We start from the raw sequence: 15,264 nt of genomic DNA on the forward strand, positions 1-15,264 counted from the left end.
CAATTGACTTGTGAATTTGTCCACAAACTCAGATAAGAAATCAAATTTATTACCTATATATTTTAAATTGCATATATACAAAAATGATATTATAAAATAAACAAACGATTGTTTTACAGCATTTGGACAATCTCAGACACTAACTTCAGCTATGCTGTAACAATTTAAATCTAACATTTCAGGTGAGTACTGAATATACCATGTGAAATAGTCCTCTCCTATACCTCTTGCTTTTAGCAAAAATAAATGATTTTTTCCTGTTACATTTTTTTAAAAAAACTACTACATTCTGGTGATGGTGGTGTAAAAGATTATTTCGCTACGAATGTGTTAAAAGGAGCCATCATCGAATCAGCAAAAATGAAATTAATTTGTCTACATAGAATACTGTTTGTTCCAATGCATTTCTTCTAGAATTCACATAGTAATCATTTTCCTAACCGCTTATCCTCACGTCTCTCCTAAGATGTCCTTCCTATTTTGATTTTCCTTTTTTTCTTTTTCAAACAAAAAGTATAATACATGAATGCAGCTAATACCATCCATGCTGACATTACACAAGGGATATCCTATAGTGATGTTAACTTTTGATTATCAATAAAGACAAAACAAAACCAATAGAATTAGGATAACTCATAGGGCTGAGATCGCTGTGCTACCATTGGTTTGTGTCCTACAATCAAACTGCACATTTTGGCCACCACTCGAGTGGTTCCCGAAAAAAAGTCTTTCATTGAGTGCATTGAAAAAACTAAAAACTAGGTGCTCTTTTCTGTCAGACAGTAGTTGAGGCACTTGAGCAAGATTGAGGCTCTTTAAAAAAAATGAGGGCAATTCATGACCATTGTTATGTCTTGGCATTTTTGCCATTAGACAAAGGTTCTGCCTCAGGAACTATGTTGCTAAGTTCAGTAGACACGGGCAGCTGTTTGACCCCTTCCCTTTTGGGCTGGTTTCTGAAGTGACGGAAGATGACGACAGCAGCGCAGGTTAGGTAGATGACGGTCAACAGTGTGAAGTAAATAAAGTATGCAAGAAACTAAAAAAAGGAGAAAAACAACAATTAGCCACACACACAAGACGTAGTGTTTCACAAAGGTGGAAGTGTCTGCATCACAAAAAGGAGCGGCAGTATTTAAATGAGCATGCTAACTTTTTGGTAGATTGGCAAAATCTGAGAGAAATTGACAATAATAATACATAATCAGATTTAAAAATAATTAAATGTTTCAACTAAAAGAGAGACAGAATTCAGTCTCATCTTAAAACTGCTAATATGATCTACCAAACACAATCTTACTGTGAAGGAACTTTAATTAAAAAGTAAATACAAAATTGAAAATCAATGGCAAATGTTGCCCATTTGGAATGAATGGGAAAGTATTTATTTTGCAAATTTTGGCTGTTTAACTATGAGGTTTCTGCAGAAACAAGCAGTACCTGACTGCAATCAACTGATTGCACTTATGAGAGACACCAGATTGGTGAAACGGTGTCCTCTTGTTTGATTGAAATGAAACCCCGGTCCAACTATGGCCCTTTGTGGATCAGTTTGGAGACCCTTGGTCTCCTTTGTCAGGCATTTATTTACCTGACGGTGGACATCCAAAGCCAGCCCCCTCTTGTCGGATAATATCAAGATGATGATGCTTTTCAGGATGGTCGCCAAGAAGGTGTTGAGGCCAAACACCAGGGCACAGAGCTCCTTGGTGAGCGAAGATGCTATCTGAAAACTAAAAAAAAAAAAAAAAAAAAAGACACTGACATTTTCTTATTATAGGTCGTGATTTGTATACACAACGTTAGAGCAAATGAGGGTCTGACAATCCGGTGTCAGACAAGTATGTCAGCGAAAGATAGTGGACTATGTCCTGTCACCAGAGTGCTTTTTTATTACAAAAGTATATCTGTTATGATACAGTTTAGTGGCAACTTGGTTGGAAATAATTACATTTCCATTGATTTGGAAAAGGAAATAGTAGTAGGCCTAATAAGACTGTTTTAGCTGCAAATGAATTACACTTGTATGGCAAGACACTGCATTATTGTATTTTGTAAATTACAAAGTCAAAGACCCTTAGAAGAAAAAAAGGGGTTCCTGGAAAGATGTTGACAAGCCTGTAGACATCCTAACAAAGCAAATCCTGTCGTATTGCTCAGCTGTGTTTAATGTTCCTTATCCGACTTGTAGACTTGACCTGCACTGAGTTCAGAGCTCACTAACTCCAAGTGTGATATGTCCCACTTTTCTGGAATGCAGCATTGATTCCATTCTACAGCCTGTGGACCTCCACACAAATCTCAGGATTAAAAATGTTTCTCTTTCTGTGTTAAAGCAATCATGTGACGGAAAGCTCATACAAAATCATCAAAGCGACTCTCCACGCGTACAACAGTGTAACAAAAAATGATTTGAGCGCATTTTTTGTCCCCTTGACGTACATTTCACTCGCACTACTCACGTGGCAATGGGCACTAGGAACTGGTAGAAGCTTCTGAAAAGAATGTAGGCCACATAACAGACCCAGATGTTTTCCATGGTGCCCATGAGCAGCAACAGGCCAGCCTGCACAGCTGTGATCACACCGATGACAAGCTCTGACCAGATATTCCACCGGATTTTCGCAAACCCCGCAGCAAAGGAGGTCAATGCACCTGCAACAGGAAAAGTTTAGATTTTGGGGGGGAATACACCTTGGTGAGAAAGAGTACACTATGCAAAAATGTTGTCACCATTCATTATTTATCAATTTGTCACCAATGTGCGTAATCATGGATTCAAGTTCACAAAATCATGTAATGTTTTTTCATGTATGTGCTGACCTTGTAACACCCCAAAACAGGACAGGATGATAAAATACCTGCCTAAACAGTAATGGAAACTGGTATAGATATAATATGAAGACTTGAAATGACTTACTAAGTAAGGTAGAAGCAGCTTCCACAGCTCCATTGTAAACATTCTTGTTCTCAGTGGCAGGGTAGACTTTGCTCCACAGGATGTGGACATAGAATAACACCAGGTAGTATCCTGTGGAGTTAAACACCCACCACAGTGACCACAATCGCAGATTTGGTCTTTTGATCACATTTCTCAGCTCCATCAGAATCTGGACGAAACGGGATGCAGAGGACAGGGAAGTGGCTGGGGTCAACTCGTTCTCCTTCTCGTTCATTTTGTCCAGTTCTGCCTTTGTAGCTATTTGAGTGGCTGCTTCTCTGTGCTCCTCTTTTAGGGCCTTGTTGAAAAATAAGGAACGTTTGGGCCAGGGAAGGCAAAGCGACAGCGCCAGACCGAAGCTGACAAAACCCAAAGAAATAGCACTGAGGGTATTGTATTGGACCTTTCCCACAGAGATGAAAAGCTGGCCCGTCACGGAGCTGGTAAACACTCCCAAAAGCACCGAGGTGCGCGAGTAGCTAGCCACGCGCTGATAAAGGTTGTGGCTGACCAGCGAAAAGATGTAGGAGGAATAGGCCACACGGCACGCCATTGTGACGCCGTAGAAGAATTCCATGAACTGCATCTCGATCAGGGTATTACCTAAGAGCAGAATGACCCAGATGACCACCTGGCTGATGCTTTGAATGACCAAAACCGGCTTGTAGCGCAAAATATCAGTAAGCAGGAAGGCAGGTACCAGGACCGCCATGTAGGAGTATGTCAGTACTGGTGTAATCTCATTGGTCACCTAAAAATGCAAAAATTTAAAGACAGACACAACATTGATGACTAATTGCCCAATATAATGAAGTGCATATAATATGTTTGAAGACTAAAAACCTTCTATAGACATTAAACTTCAACTAATTAGTTCAACGCTGCTGGACATTATAAATACAGTAGTACGAAACAAAAATGTTCTATAAGACAATTTAACATAGTGCAGTCATGAGGGCACAACTAACCTGCTGAGTGGTAAAGTTCTTTTCAGTGCTGAGTAGATATGGCGTAATGAAGGGCTCTCCAGGCTTGATGGAAGACATAAAACCATAGAAACATAAGAATATCACAGCCCACATCCATTTTCTTGGTTCGTCTGGGACCACTTCAGAGGCAGGCGGCTCCTCTAATGAGCAGACAGCCATCTCTAAATCTCCATCCAGATTTCCTCCAATGGCTTGGGTTTCAGGCACCTTCAGGTCCGTCGCACTCTCTCGCTCTGCTGAGCTTGTAGAAATCATTCTGTCATCTGATTGGAGGGGAATTCCTCAGAATGAAACTGTAAGTTGGAATCACCAAGTTGATCAGTTTTAAATCTATTCAACCACTAAAGGACCACGTTAAAATCTGTGGTTCCAGTGACAACATCTCGACCCTCCTTTTTTCCTCAGAAAGCAGTTTGAATAACGTGTTGGCAAGGTAGTTAAAATGCTACATGCTGTCAGCCACACAGAGGAGAATGTTGACCTTTGCTCCATTACGCACAGTGACAATGCGCTACAGCAAGCCAGTCACAGGGTTTGTTTCATTGTCCACCTGAAAACAGGCAATAACAACAGAAAAAAACATTTGAAAAGTCCAAAGATGAAGATACAGAACTGGTCCACTGAAATATTTAACCCTTCTGATAAATGGTTTATTTGCTACACTGAAAATGTAGTAGTACTAGTAAATGATACATTACTATATATTTCTTCAATTCTAAACTGTAACAGCCGTGGTATAAGCATTGTTATTTCCTAAAATGGGGAGACGAATTGCTACTGCCTTAAATAAGCACCCTGGATAAACAAGTTACACAAACCCTAGACGCAACTTTCATTAAAAGGTACCTTACACTATTGCCACTTTTGTATTTATGTCAATTTACTCCCGCATGAAAGGAATCTCAACACCGATTATAGAGTATAGATAAAAAAAATAAATAAACCAGCTAGCTGAATGGCTAACAACGACGTGAAAAAATGCTGAATTTATACCGTCTGTTGAAACGTATACACGACGTAATATTCATTGCAGGTGACTGGTTTTGCAATAATGTTACTTACCAAATAATTGAATTGAAGCGCGTTTAAATCGGACATTACAGATGAATGGAATTTAAATTTTGTTACATGCCTCGTGTTTTGAGGAAGAATTCGGCGTTCCTATTGGAGCTGTTTCCTCACACTGAGTGTTGGGAAATGTAGTGTAGTAGTGTAAAATGGTCGATCGAAGAGCCAGCAGCTGCACTACAGATTTCGCTAGGTGTCAGTAGTGTAGCGGGTATGGGCTGATATTCAGCCAATGAGTGAGTTATATACATAGTATATTAGAATTTGATATAAAATTATACTAGATTTTAATGCTAAAGCACAGGTTTGATTTTTTTCACTAGTCAAAATACGTTGAATACTGTTTGGCTAAAGAACCAAATAGCCTTAAATTAGGAAATGTTTATTTTTTTCAATATTTTATTTATTTAAAGTATATTTTACCATTTCCCGTAGTGTAACTGTCTTCTAGTTGCGTTCAGAGAATGGGAATGTTTGCACTGTGTTGTGTATGTTATGCTCGAATTTATTACAGGCAACAGTGGAGACTACAATGGGGTCCGGGGTGTAAAAAACGCGGAAGTGGCCTCGGCGGAAGCGGTCTGGTCTGTCAAGGGAGGAAACGTCTAGCCCCATTTGACACAAATAGCATAACATCGTTAAATTGCAGCGTTCGTCTCCCCATCCACTGAGATGATCTTGTTAGAAATCAATAACCGCATCATCGAAGAGACGCTGTCGTTGAAGTTCGACAGCGCATCGAACGGGTGAGAAGCATTGTTACACCTGGCTAGCCTTGCTAACTCGGGCTAGCTCCCGTTTAGCAATTCTCCCATTGTAAAAGTCGTAATCTATGATGCATGGGAGGGTGGTGTGGTGTGGTGGGGATGATAGAAGTATGCTGGCCCGGAAAAGAATGCAAATGTGTCCTCTTGTATGAAAATGTCTAAATAGGAACTGGATGCGATAGGCTATAGCTACTTTGCCTCGAGCTGGGGTGTGTCTCATTCAGACATCGATGTGTCAATCCTGTTACCCCAGTTAATTCAACCTCCCCTGATTGATCTCGAAACGGGAAATAAAAAGTCGCTTTTAGTATCATTTGGCACGGCTGGCTTGATAAAAACAATATCTTAAAAATCAGAAAACAGAAAATGGAACCGTTAGGACGCAAGTGGCTGTAGTAAGTTAGTTTCCTTGATGATCGTTTTTCTTTGATGTTCGTGTTGATACGTAACCAAACCCCAAGTACCGTTTTTAACCATACTTGCGTATGCAATCGCCAATTCAGAAACGAAAATAATATGACATGATCGCACACGTCTGTCAGAGCAACGCTAGTAGTAGTATTAACAACATGATGACATTAGTTTGTAGCTTCCGCATTCCTGAAGTCAAGCTGAGTCAAGTCCCCCACACAACCAAATGAGCTCTCTTGGAAAAGTTGTTTCAACTATTACAAAAAATGCAGGGCAAACCACCAAACAGGAAAGCCATTCCTAAAAAGTACACTAAAATAATGTTCACCTTGTGTCCGTCTACTATCAAATTTAACATGGTACTTGGCATTTGTCGTTTAAACCCAACGCCAACATGCACAAAGGGATTGGGCGATCAAAGACACTCAGATGTTAAATGTTATTTTGGATCATTCAATGGACACGAATGTCTCCTGACATGCTTCTGTAAATGGCAGACATAAAAACACGGAATACACATTTTAAGTAAAAGTTTGCAATTAAATCAAATAAACACACAATAAAAGCCAACATTAATAAATTTATAGCTTTTTATTAAGCATTTTAAACGCCACAGCAAAAGTGCCTAAAGCACCAGAAGTAACTGTCTTTTGTAAGATCAGAGTGGAAATAAACTGACGTTAGCCATATTTCTGTTCAGTTAGTATGACAATAGTATTTATTTAATCAATCGTAAATATACAAAAGCTCAGTTCAAACCCTAATTTCAAGAAAGCACATTAATGTAATAGCATGACCTTAACATTTTCAAAAAGATGGGTTGCGCTGTCGCAACGGTCCTCCCGACCAAGGCACATTGCATCACAGATGGCTTGAGCCAATATCTAAAGGGAAAAGGGTCACAACACATTATTTAAAAAAAATGTAGATATCTGGCAAATTAATCAGTAGCCAAAATGTAGCTCTGATTTCCTTATGGTTTCATGGCCTTTGCTCTCTCTCTCTCTCTCTCCCTTCCTTCCAGAACCAAGCCTGAGGCTGTTGATGTAACATTTGCAGGTAAGATTATGTCACATAATAATTAAGACTTCAACAATCAGTCTCCAAAGTTTTATGGAGTACGGTCTGGTATTCTTTAGTATTTTATGCATCATTTAATGTGATGCTAGTGCACCAGTATTCATCTGTTCTTGTGTTCTTGCTCTGTGTAACCTACAGCTATATATGTCAACATGGATGTTATCATTTATAAGCAGCAATTTACGTGTTTATTTAAAACTCAGCTTTAATAAAGACAGTAAAACACAGTTTTGGGGTAACAATGGAAGTATGTTTACTTACTTACAAACGATTGCCACGTCCCCAATGATATAATAGATGTTAGATTGGAAACTAAATTATCTGTAGTTACGAGTGCTAGGATGAGTGATTGTTTGTTTACATATTCCCTGTGTTTGGTTTATGGCTTTATGTTGTCCTTCCTTCTGTAGACTTTGATGGCGTGTTGTACCACATCTCCAACCCTAATGGCGATAAGACCAAAGTGATGGTCAGCATCTCCCTGAAGTTTTACAAGGAACTACAGGAGCATGGAGCAGACGAGGTATCACATGCATGGAAACACATGCACACCATGCAGATGCCAAGAATGTTTCAATGAGGTTCTCCATTCGTAAAGATTATCCGACAAAGTAAAAATAAGGTCTACAGTTCATGCGCCCTGCCCCGCTACGAAAACTTTGCTGCCATGTAAGGAAAAAAAGCAGCCACAGAGCGCCTGTAGCAGAAACAGGAAGTGCGTTTGAGGCACCCTCACCACAGTCAAGGAAGTGCTGACTGTGATGAGCCGCTGCTGTACTAACGCTTTGGCTGAAGCACAGTCACTTTTTTTCCCAAAAGAAAACATTAGCAAAGGATTATATGAAACGTCTCCCTTAAATACTGACAATCAATTCAGGGTTCAATGGTGCCTGGTTTTCTTTTCAAATGTTTTGCATATTCTGAAAAGATACTGCAAACTACCATATTTTTAAAAGAAGTTGTTTGACTGTGTTTCTGATGTTCTCGGCAGTTTTGTAATTTTTTTATTTTTGGATTGGATAACTTTATTCATCCCGTATTCGGGAAATTTCATTGTCACAGTAGCAAGAGGGTGAGAATACAGACACAGCAAAAGACACCCTAGACATAAATAGGTAATAAGTGAGTTAATTAATAAAGAAATACATATATATATATTGGATTGGATTGGATAACTTTATTCATCTAATTTTTATTTACCTTGCTCAACTGCCAGATACTCCCTACTGGCTATAAAAACCACATCACCGTTGGCAATTAAAAATGTTTAAATACAACTGTACTCAACGGCTGGTCATTGATTTTTAAATTCTAACGCTTTTTTCCCTCAGCTGCTGAAGAGAGTGTACGGGAGCTTCCTTGTTTCAACAGAGGCTGGTATGATAACATCCTGCTAACGCAAGCACTGTACCTGCTAGCTAACATCCCGCTCCTGTCGCTATTATTACTTTTTAGTAGCCGGAAATGAATAAGCTCTGTTCTGCTGTGTTGACAGGTTATAATGTGTCACTCCTTTATGACCTGGATGCTCTACCAGGCAACAAAGATGAGGTTGTGCACCAAGCAGGAATGCTGAAAAGAAACTGCTTTGCCTCCGTATTTGAAAAGTACTTCAAGTTCCAGGAGGAGGGCAAAGAAGGCGAAAAGAGGGCTGTGGTCCACTACAGAGATGATGAGTCCATGTAAGTGCAAGAAAGCAGGTTCTCTCACTGCCGGTGTCTGTTTGAACATTGCAAGAAGTGTAGGTAACTCTTTGATGACCTCAGGTATTTGGAAGCCAAGAAAGACCGGGTGACGGTGGTGTTCAGCACAGTGTTCAAAGACGACGATGACGTTATCATCGGGAAAGTCTTCATGCAGGTTTGTGAGGCCGAGTGTACCAAGACAAAACATTTTGACAAACAGACTAGATTGTAAACAAAACATGAATTTTAAACTTTATCTCGCAGTAATCCTAACCTAAAAATGAATGGCTTATAAGTATAGCCTCACAATCTTGACCTGAATTCTTAAGTAAGATTATTCAGTGGAAAGAGGCCAAATCAAAATGTCTGGCACTTTCTCCACGTAGGAATTCAAAGAGGGTCGGAGAGCAAGCCACACCGCCCCGCAGGTGCTTTTCAGCCACAGGGAGCCTCCCCTGGAACTTAAGGATACAGATGCAGCTGTCGGGGACAACATCGGATACATCACCTTTGGTGAGTAACGGCATTGGTACCAGTATATCGGCATGGCGTCACTGGGAGAGACTGAAGCACCGGTTCTGTTTGCCTTCTTTGCAGTCCTTTTCCCACGTCACACCAATGCCAATGCCAGAGACAACACCATCAACCTCATTCACACCTTCAGGGACTACCTGCATTACCATATAAAGTGCTCCAAGGTGGGTTTGAATAGAGCACAGGTTTTTTTTTTCTTCGTTTTATTTTACTGTACTTCAAAACAAGCAGTACAGTACCGCGGTAGCAATTCAGCAAAACAAACTTTAAAGCAATTTCTCAACACCACCCTTTGGATCAATGATAAGCTGTATTTTAATTATGAATTTGTGAATTGGAACGTTCAACTACTAGAGCAGTGAACTGTTATTTGGGGTTAATCAAACACTTTGTGAATTATGGCATCACTCCTGGTTAAGGACAGATAAATCCTTTATGAGAGGTTCTCAGGTTGTTTCACAATAGCACTTTTAAGGAACACCTGTCGCCGTTTTAATTACATGCTCTTAATGAGTCATTGTAATGGTACGTTCCGGCCACTTTTCTCAATAGAAAAGTCTGGTCCGTGCTGCCACACAGTCATTGCCGGTGGGCGTTTAAGTAAACATGACTACTTCCCTAATGGATCTCTTACGACTGTAAATACTACTCACTCACATTTTTGGGCAGCTTTAATTTCGGCTGCATGTTTTTGGCCTTTTGTGAATCTCTATTCCGCTCGTTAATGGAGGAGGATGTTTTTGCGCAGACAGACAGGAGTCAGGGAGGGCAAATTTATGGATGGGTGTGTGTCTTGAGACACAGGAAGATAAATACACAATAGAATGTTTTGTTCGCATCCTTATCAGTGTTGAATAGAGCAGTTTCACAACGTTTGAGTCAAGGCATACATTGTCCATGAGGCAAAATCTCACCAAGCAAAAAGATTTTCCCACAAGTGAACTGTATTATTTTTTATTTTGGGTGAGAAGAGTAGAGGCACTGAATTGCAAATAACTGCAGAACTCTTATTACTTTTGCATAAGTAAATGGTGTGGAAATGAAACAAATGAGTAAAGTGTACTTCATCTTTCTCCAGGCTTACATTCACACACGCATGAGGGCCAAGACGTCAGACTTCCTGAAAGTTCTCAACCGTGCCCGACCCGATGCTGAGAAGAAGGAGATGAAAACCATTTCGTACGTAGTCTACACTGTTTTCTCATCCGATCTCCTTGGGAATCTCTCCAGAAGCCCTCTTAATCCTTTCTTCTGTTGCTTTCTCAGTGGAAAGACCTTCTTTCGCTGATGCTGAGCCCCAGGACAGCTCAGTTGAAGCCACTGTCCGTGGCCACACGCAAATGCAACATTCTGCGACGAAACGGCACATTGGAGAGGCCTCCAAGATGCCTCTAAACGCCCCACGCAGCCCACTCAAAAATTTCAAGTCTTTTTTTTTTTCGTGCGTGTTTCTTTATTGCAAATAATGTTGGTAGGAAAAGCCTGGGCTGAAGATCATGAAAAATGGCCATTCCTTGCTTTGGATAGATAAAGAGCATTAATAGTCCTATATAAATATATGAAAAATAAATTTTTGATACAATATCTTTTACTCCATTTGGTACTCTTATGTGACCTTCACCACTTAATATTAATTTTCATGTGATGGTTTCAACCCCCCTTCTGCGCTTTCATGTCATTGTCATTTGAGGGAAAGAAATAAAAGACAAATACCACAAGAAATGTTCTTGCTTGTGTATGTATAATATGCAGACTCTCAGACTTCAGTAGTAGTTTAGTGGGTGGGGGCAGACTGAAAATATTTGCACTATTGATTTGGCTCCTGAAAATACTAATATAACATATTTTGACAGATTAAGTAGAAAATAGTTAGGCTTTCTCCTCTACGGAATTAAACTAAAATGGCATCAGAAAAATACTCGAATGTAAATGTGAAGTATCTGCCCAGGTCCTTTACTTTCCTTTACATTACTAATGATATAGTAATATATATTTGAGGTAATCGTCGAAGGACTTTGACTTTGGAATAACTGGATGGACACAGTGCCAGTTGTTCTTGGCAATTGAGAGACGTAAGCCTAATTATTTTGATGTACATATTAGGTATTATACATTGTACAGTGCATTAGTGAAATAAATGTCAGACAAACACTGCCAATTTTTACATAATTCTTTATTTGATCAGAATTAAAGGGTCACATGACGGCATGGAACTTGGATCAAGCTGTTTCTACATCCTGGTTCTTGGCCTTTTCATCCTCAGACTCAGAGGAAGAAGAGTCCTTCATGCCAATTTTATTCAAGATGTCTACCTTGGCTACAAGCTCTTCTGTGGGATCTAATATATTGCCTTGCTTCACATCTTCTGTCACCTCTTTCTGCTCCTCTGAAACCTCAAGCTTTTTCTGGTCTTGGGAAGAAGAAAAAAATGTAAAAAGTTTGTACTTTACCTCTAAGGCAATGAACATTTTTGCCACAGATCAAATAACTCGAATGATTTGATCTATGAGTTGTATACAGGGCTCACCATGGGAAAGGTCATCCTCTGAAGAAAAGTCAAAGCTGTCAGAAAAAAAAGAAAAGAAAGCACTGAGTTTCATACATGCATTCTGGCGTGTTTGTGAGATGACTGTAATCTCAACACACTTAAAAGGTTTCACCTCACATGTGCAATATACCGATTTGTGGACACAAAGTAGTAAATGACAAATATTTGCTCCCATAAACCCTGTCAAACATGATTTTATCTGACATGATTCCACCAACCTATCGACATTGCCTGACATCAACTGCTGGTATTTGTTGATCTCGGTCTCCAGTCTCATCTTGACACACATCAGGTCCTTGTTCAGTTCCAACTGGTTCTCTACATGTGCCCTCACTTTCTTCAGCTGCTGCTCCAAGTCCAAGATGGCCCGGTTTAGCGGGACCAAACGCTGACCATTCTCTAGCTTGGTGACCCTCAGGGTTTCTTCCAGATTGTGGATCTGCAGACAAACAAGATGTTGCGGGTCAGGGCAATTAACTAAGTGATTTAAGTCAATATCAAGACATCTGGAAGTCCAGACCAACACCAAAACAAACCCTGTCTGAGACCAGACCACTGCACTATTTTTAGAATGGCTCACCGTGGTATGGCCCCCCTGTCTCTTAATTTCCAGATATTTTTTCTGCTTGGACAGTTCTTTGAGCTCCAGCTTGCCAGACTGTAGCATTTCAGTGTTCTTGACCTCTTCCGCCTTTATGTTTTCGAACTGAAGAAGATAAAGAGTGAAGTGAAAAATAACAGGGTAAAGTGGAAGAAGAGACAGAATTTCCGATACCTTGCTTTGACACCAATCTTCGGTCTCCTTCAGATTATTGGTCCCAAATGTGTCGTATTGTTTGCGAATATTGTTGACTATTTCAGGCAAATTGGAATTTGGAGTTTCAATTTCCACAATTACCTCTGAATTCTTGATTTTCTCACACAGGTCATCCACAGTCTACACACAAGTGACACGTTAGTTACAAAGTGTATTCCGTGCTTTTCATTTGTTAGCCTTGGTGTTCAGCCTCACATTTTTATGGTCCTGCTCAAAGATAGCTAATTCATCCTTCACCAGATCAATCTCCTTCTGTGTCTGCTTATTGCTAAGATTAGTGTCTTCAATGTCCTTCTTCAGATGATCCAAGTCATTTTCAATGACCTTCCGTGCCTTTGTCTCATCGGCCAACCTAACGGTGACAAAGTAAATATGAAAATAGGATTTATTGTTCTTTTATTACAGTCTGCAAAAGTTGAAACAAGACGGCTGCATTCTTCTCAGTATTCCTAAAGTGCTTTTTAAAAAATAGCCACTGAAGAACCCATTTTGATATAGGCTCAAAATGTAACAAGGACAGTGCAGTTGCCTTGGTTCAATATTGGTTATCTTAAACTAACATTTTTCATCAAATCTAGTATTTTCTTAACAGATACCCAGCATTTCCCAAACTTTGATGAGCCAAGGCACAAATCGTGCCTTAGAAAAACATCACAAAATGTCTACAAACTGAAATAATGATCTCATTTCGATTCACCTGCTAATTTCATTCATCATTCATTCATCTTCCATACCGCTCACCCTCACAAGGGTCGTGGGGTTGCTGGAGCCTATCCCAGCCAACAACAGGCAGCAGGCGGGGGACACTCTGAACTGGTTGCCAGTCACTTGCTGGGCTCAATGAAACAGACAACCACTCACGCTCACAACCACACTTCCACCGAATGGGAATCGAACCCAGACTGCCTGCAACAAAGTCAGGCAGGAGAACCACTGCACCATCTGGTGGCCTGCTAATTTCTCTACTCACCATAAAAAATAAAAATAAAAACATCTAAGCATGTTTATTTGAACACAAAGCAGTTTTTCTGTTGTGTGAAAGGAAACAGGCAAAGCCACTGGTCAATGCGACCCTTTTCCATCATATGTATACGTATTATGCCTGTAACTATTTGCCATAGGCTTAGAAAGATGAAAAAATATACATGCAGAACATGACGCAGTAAATTTACTTGAAATCAGATCATTTCAGGCAGTACACCTAATGACATTTCATGGCAAATCAGTACTTGGGGAAATAAGACTAACTTGTTCCTGTAGTCAGCATTGGCCAGTTTGGTGTTGTCAATCTGGAGCAGCAGTTTTGCATTATACATGGTGATGTTCTTAATCTGAGGACACAAATACATATTACAAAGATACTGACAACATGAAAATGATGCTTAATTTATTCATTGTAGCAACAAGGCATTTATTTAATGTTACATTTTTAAAGTTGAAATAAAAGTAAATTGACGTGTCAAATTTATTTAGATATTTATACAGTTCGAGATAAGATTTTCTTGTAAGTAGTTCTTGTTTAAAATATATTCCTTAACCCATTGGGAAACAGATTATTTAATAATTTCTTATTTAGTGATTAGTATGTATTTGTCTCTGTTGTTATTTGTGCACTATGTGATGAAAGCTTTAAATCTCATTATACTTGGATAATGACAATAAAAGCATTCAATTCAATATAAAAAAATGAGAGTGACGCGCACCTTACTCTTGATGTTATTGAGCGGTTCTACAAGCTCTCCCCAATGGCGTCCCTCTGGTGTTTTCCTTTTTCCTAAAATATCATCAATCTCATCCTTCAACTGCCGATTCTCTTCCTCCAGCTGCTGGACTCTGCCGAGGTAGCCGGACAGGCGGCTGTTCAAACCCCGCAGCGTCTGTTTGTCATCTTCGGGGACGGCGGCGGCCCGCAGGACGGGACTCGGACCGTGAACCGTGGCACCGGCCAGAGTGGAATTCCGCTCCTGATCTTTCCGCAACACATTGAGCAGCCCTTCCAAGCTGGCGACGGACCCCCTGGAGCCTCTTCCGCCCGCCCCACCAAACATACTCGCAGCGCTGTTAGAAGGCATTTTTCTTAAAACTAAAGTTGATGCTTGGCGACACATGATGTTGATGGGATTTTATACCTTGTTTACGTTCCATCCCAATCCCACCCACTGTGATGCCATTGGCTCGTGAAATAACATCCGGCCAAGGAACTCAAACAATGCTAAAATTCAGGTTTTATTGCTCTGTCGTGGGAGGTAATGAAGTAGAAAAAAATAGTCAAGTAATAGATTCATCTATAGCCAATTTAAAGATTTATTTGAATGACTTTTATTTTGGCCCCTTTCAAATGAAACCATTCATAGCCTTAGACTTTCAAGTTTAGATGAATTGGACGTCCACTGCAGACGATGAGTTAAATCAAACTGGGCAAAC

The 15,264-nt window shown here is 40.0% G+C and overlaps 3 protein-coding genes across 4 annotated transcripts; 1 reads left to right on the forward strand and 2 right to left on the reverse strand.

Moving 5' to 3' along the window:
• Nucleotides 1-28: 28 nt before the first annotated feature.
• On the reverse strand, nt 29-5,181 carry slc19a1 (solute carrier family 19 member 1). Of its 2 annotated transcripts, none has more exons than XM_077608789.1 (6): nt 5,063-5,181; nt 3,910-4,480; nt 2,921-3,692; nt 2,463-2,655; nt 1,592-1,733; nt 29-1,039 (listed from the first exon to the last, which is right to left on the reverse strand). In XM_077608789.1, exons 2-6 carry the CDS (start codon nt 4,183-4,185, stop codon nt 848-850), a joined length of 1,575 nt encoding a protein of 524 aa, XP_077464915.1. In that variant the 5' UTR covers nt 4,186-4,480; nt 5,063-5,181; the 3' UTR covers nt 29-847. The 2 variants fall into 2 exon arrangements, with proteins under 2 accessions (XP_077464915.1, XP_077464905.1); XM_077608779.1 differs by having other exon boundaries at nt 4,993-5,120.
• Nucleotides 5,182-5,539: 358 nt separating this feature from the next.
• On the forward strand, nt 5,540-11,197 carry arpc2 (actin related protein 2/3 complex, subunit 2). The gene is made up of 10 exons (XM_077608805.1): nt 5,540-5,744; nt 7,201-7,235; nt 7,667-7,779; nt 8,588-8,633; nt 8,752-8,938; nt 9,023-9,116; nt 9,328-9,454; nt 9,539-9,639; nt 10,554-10,654; nt 10,742-11,197. The coding sequence occupies exons 1-10, from the start codon at nt 5,671-5,673 to the stop codon at nt 10,761-10,763; spliced, it is 900 nt and encodes a 299-aa protein (XP_077464931.1). The 5' UTR covers nt 5,540-5,670; the 3' UTR covers nt 10,764-11,197.
• A 433-nt stretch (nt 11,198-11,630) lies between these two features.
• Nucleotides 11,631-15,006, reverse strand: LOC144074619 (keratin, type I cytoskeletal 18-like). The gene is made up of 8 exons (XM_077601143.1): nt 14,544-15,006; nt 14,089-14,171; nt 13,036-13,192; nt 12,799-12,960; nt 12,604-12,729; nt 12,242-12,462; nt 12,003-12,037; nt 11,631-11,885 (listed from the first exon to the last, which is right to left on the reverse strand). The coding sequence occupies exons 1-8, from the start codon at nt 14,946-14,948 to the stop codon at nt 11,695-11,697; spliced, it is 1,380 nt and encodes a 459-aa protein (XP_077457269.1). The 5' UTR covers nt 14,949-15,006; the 3' UTR covers nt 11,631-11,694.
• Between the last annotated feature and the right edge of the window lie 258 nt (nt 15,007-15,264).

The sequence above is a fragment of the Stigmatopora argus genome, chromosome 1 (genome assembly GCF_051989625.1).
Source record: "Stigmatopora argus isolate UIUO_Sarg chromosome 1, RoL_Sarg_1.0, whole genome shotgun sequence".
NCBI lineage: Eukaryota > Metazoa > Chordata > Actinopteri > Syngnathiformes > Syngnathidae > Stigmatopora > Stigmatopora argus.

Bases quoted from the DNA above. Each gene is read 5' to 3' on its own strand.
- slc19a1 (XM_077608789.1), bottom strand. From the start codon at position 4,185: ATGATTTCTACAAGCTCAGCAGAGCGAGAGAGTGCGACGGACCTGAAG. The intron at 3,693-3,909 runs GTTAGTTGTGCC...TTGCATTTTTAG, and splicing joins AGAACTTTACCACTCAGCAG to GTGACCAATGAGATTACACC. The intron at 1,040-1,591 runs GTAAATAAATGC...TCCTTTTTTTAG, and splicing joins CTTTGGATGTCCACCGTCAG to TTTCTTGCATACTTTATTTA.
- arpc2 (XM_077608805.1), top strand. From the start codon at position 5,671: ATGATCTTGTTAGAAATCAATAACCGCATCATCGAAGAGACGCTGTCG. The intron at 8,634-8,751 runs GTATGATAACAT...CTGTGTTGACAG, and splicing joins CCTTGTTTCAACAGAGGCTG to GTTATAATGTGTCACTCCTT. The intron at 10,655-10,741 runs GTACGTAGTCTA...TTGCTTTCTCAG, and splicing joins AAGGAGATGAAAACCATTTC to TGGAAAGACCTTCTTTCGCT.
- LOC144074619 (XM_077601143.1), bottom strand. From the start codon at position 14,948: ATGTGTCGCCAAGCATCAACTTTAGTTTTAAGAAAAATGCCTTCTAAC. The intron at 13,193-14,088 runs GTTAGTCTTATT...TGTCACCGTTAG, and splicing joins AATGCTGACTACAGGAACAA to GTTGGCCGATGAGACAAAGG. The intron at 11,886-12,002 runs GTGAGCCCTGTA...CTTCTTCCCAAG, and splicing joins AGAGGATGACCTTTCCCATG to ACCAGAAAAAGCTTGAGGTT.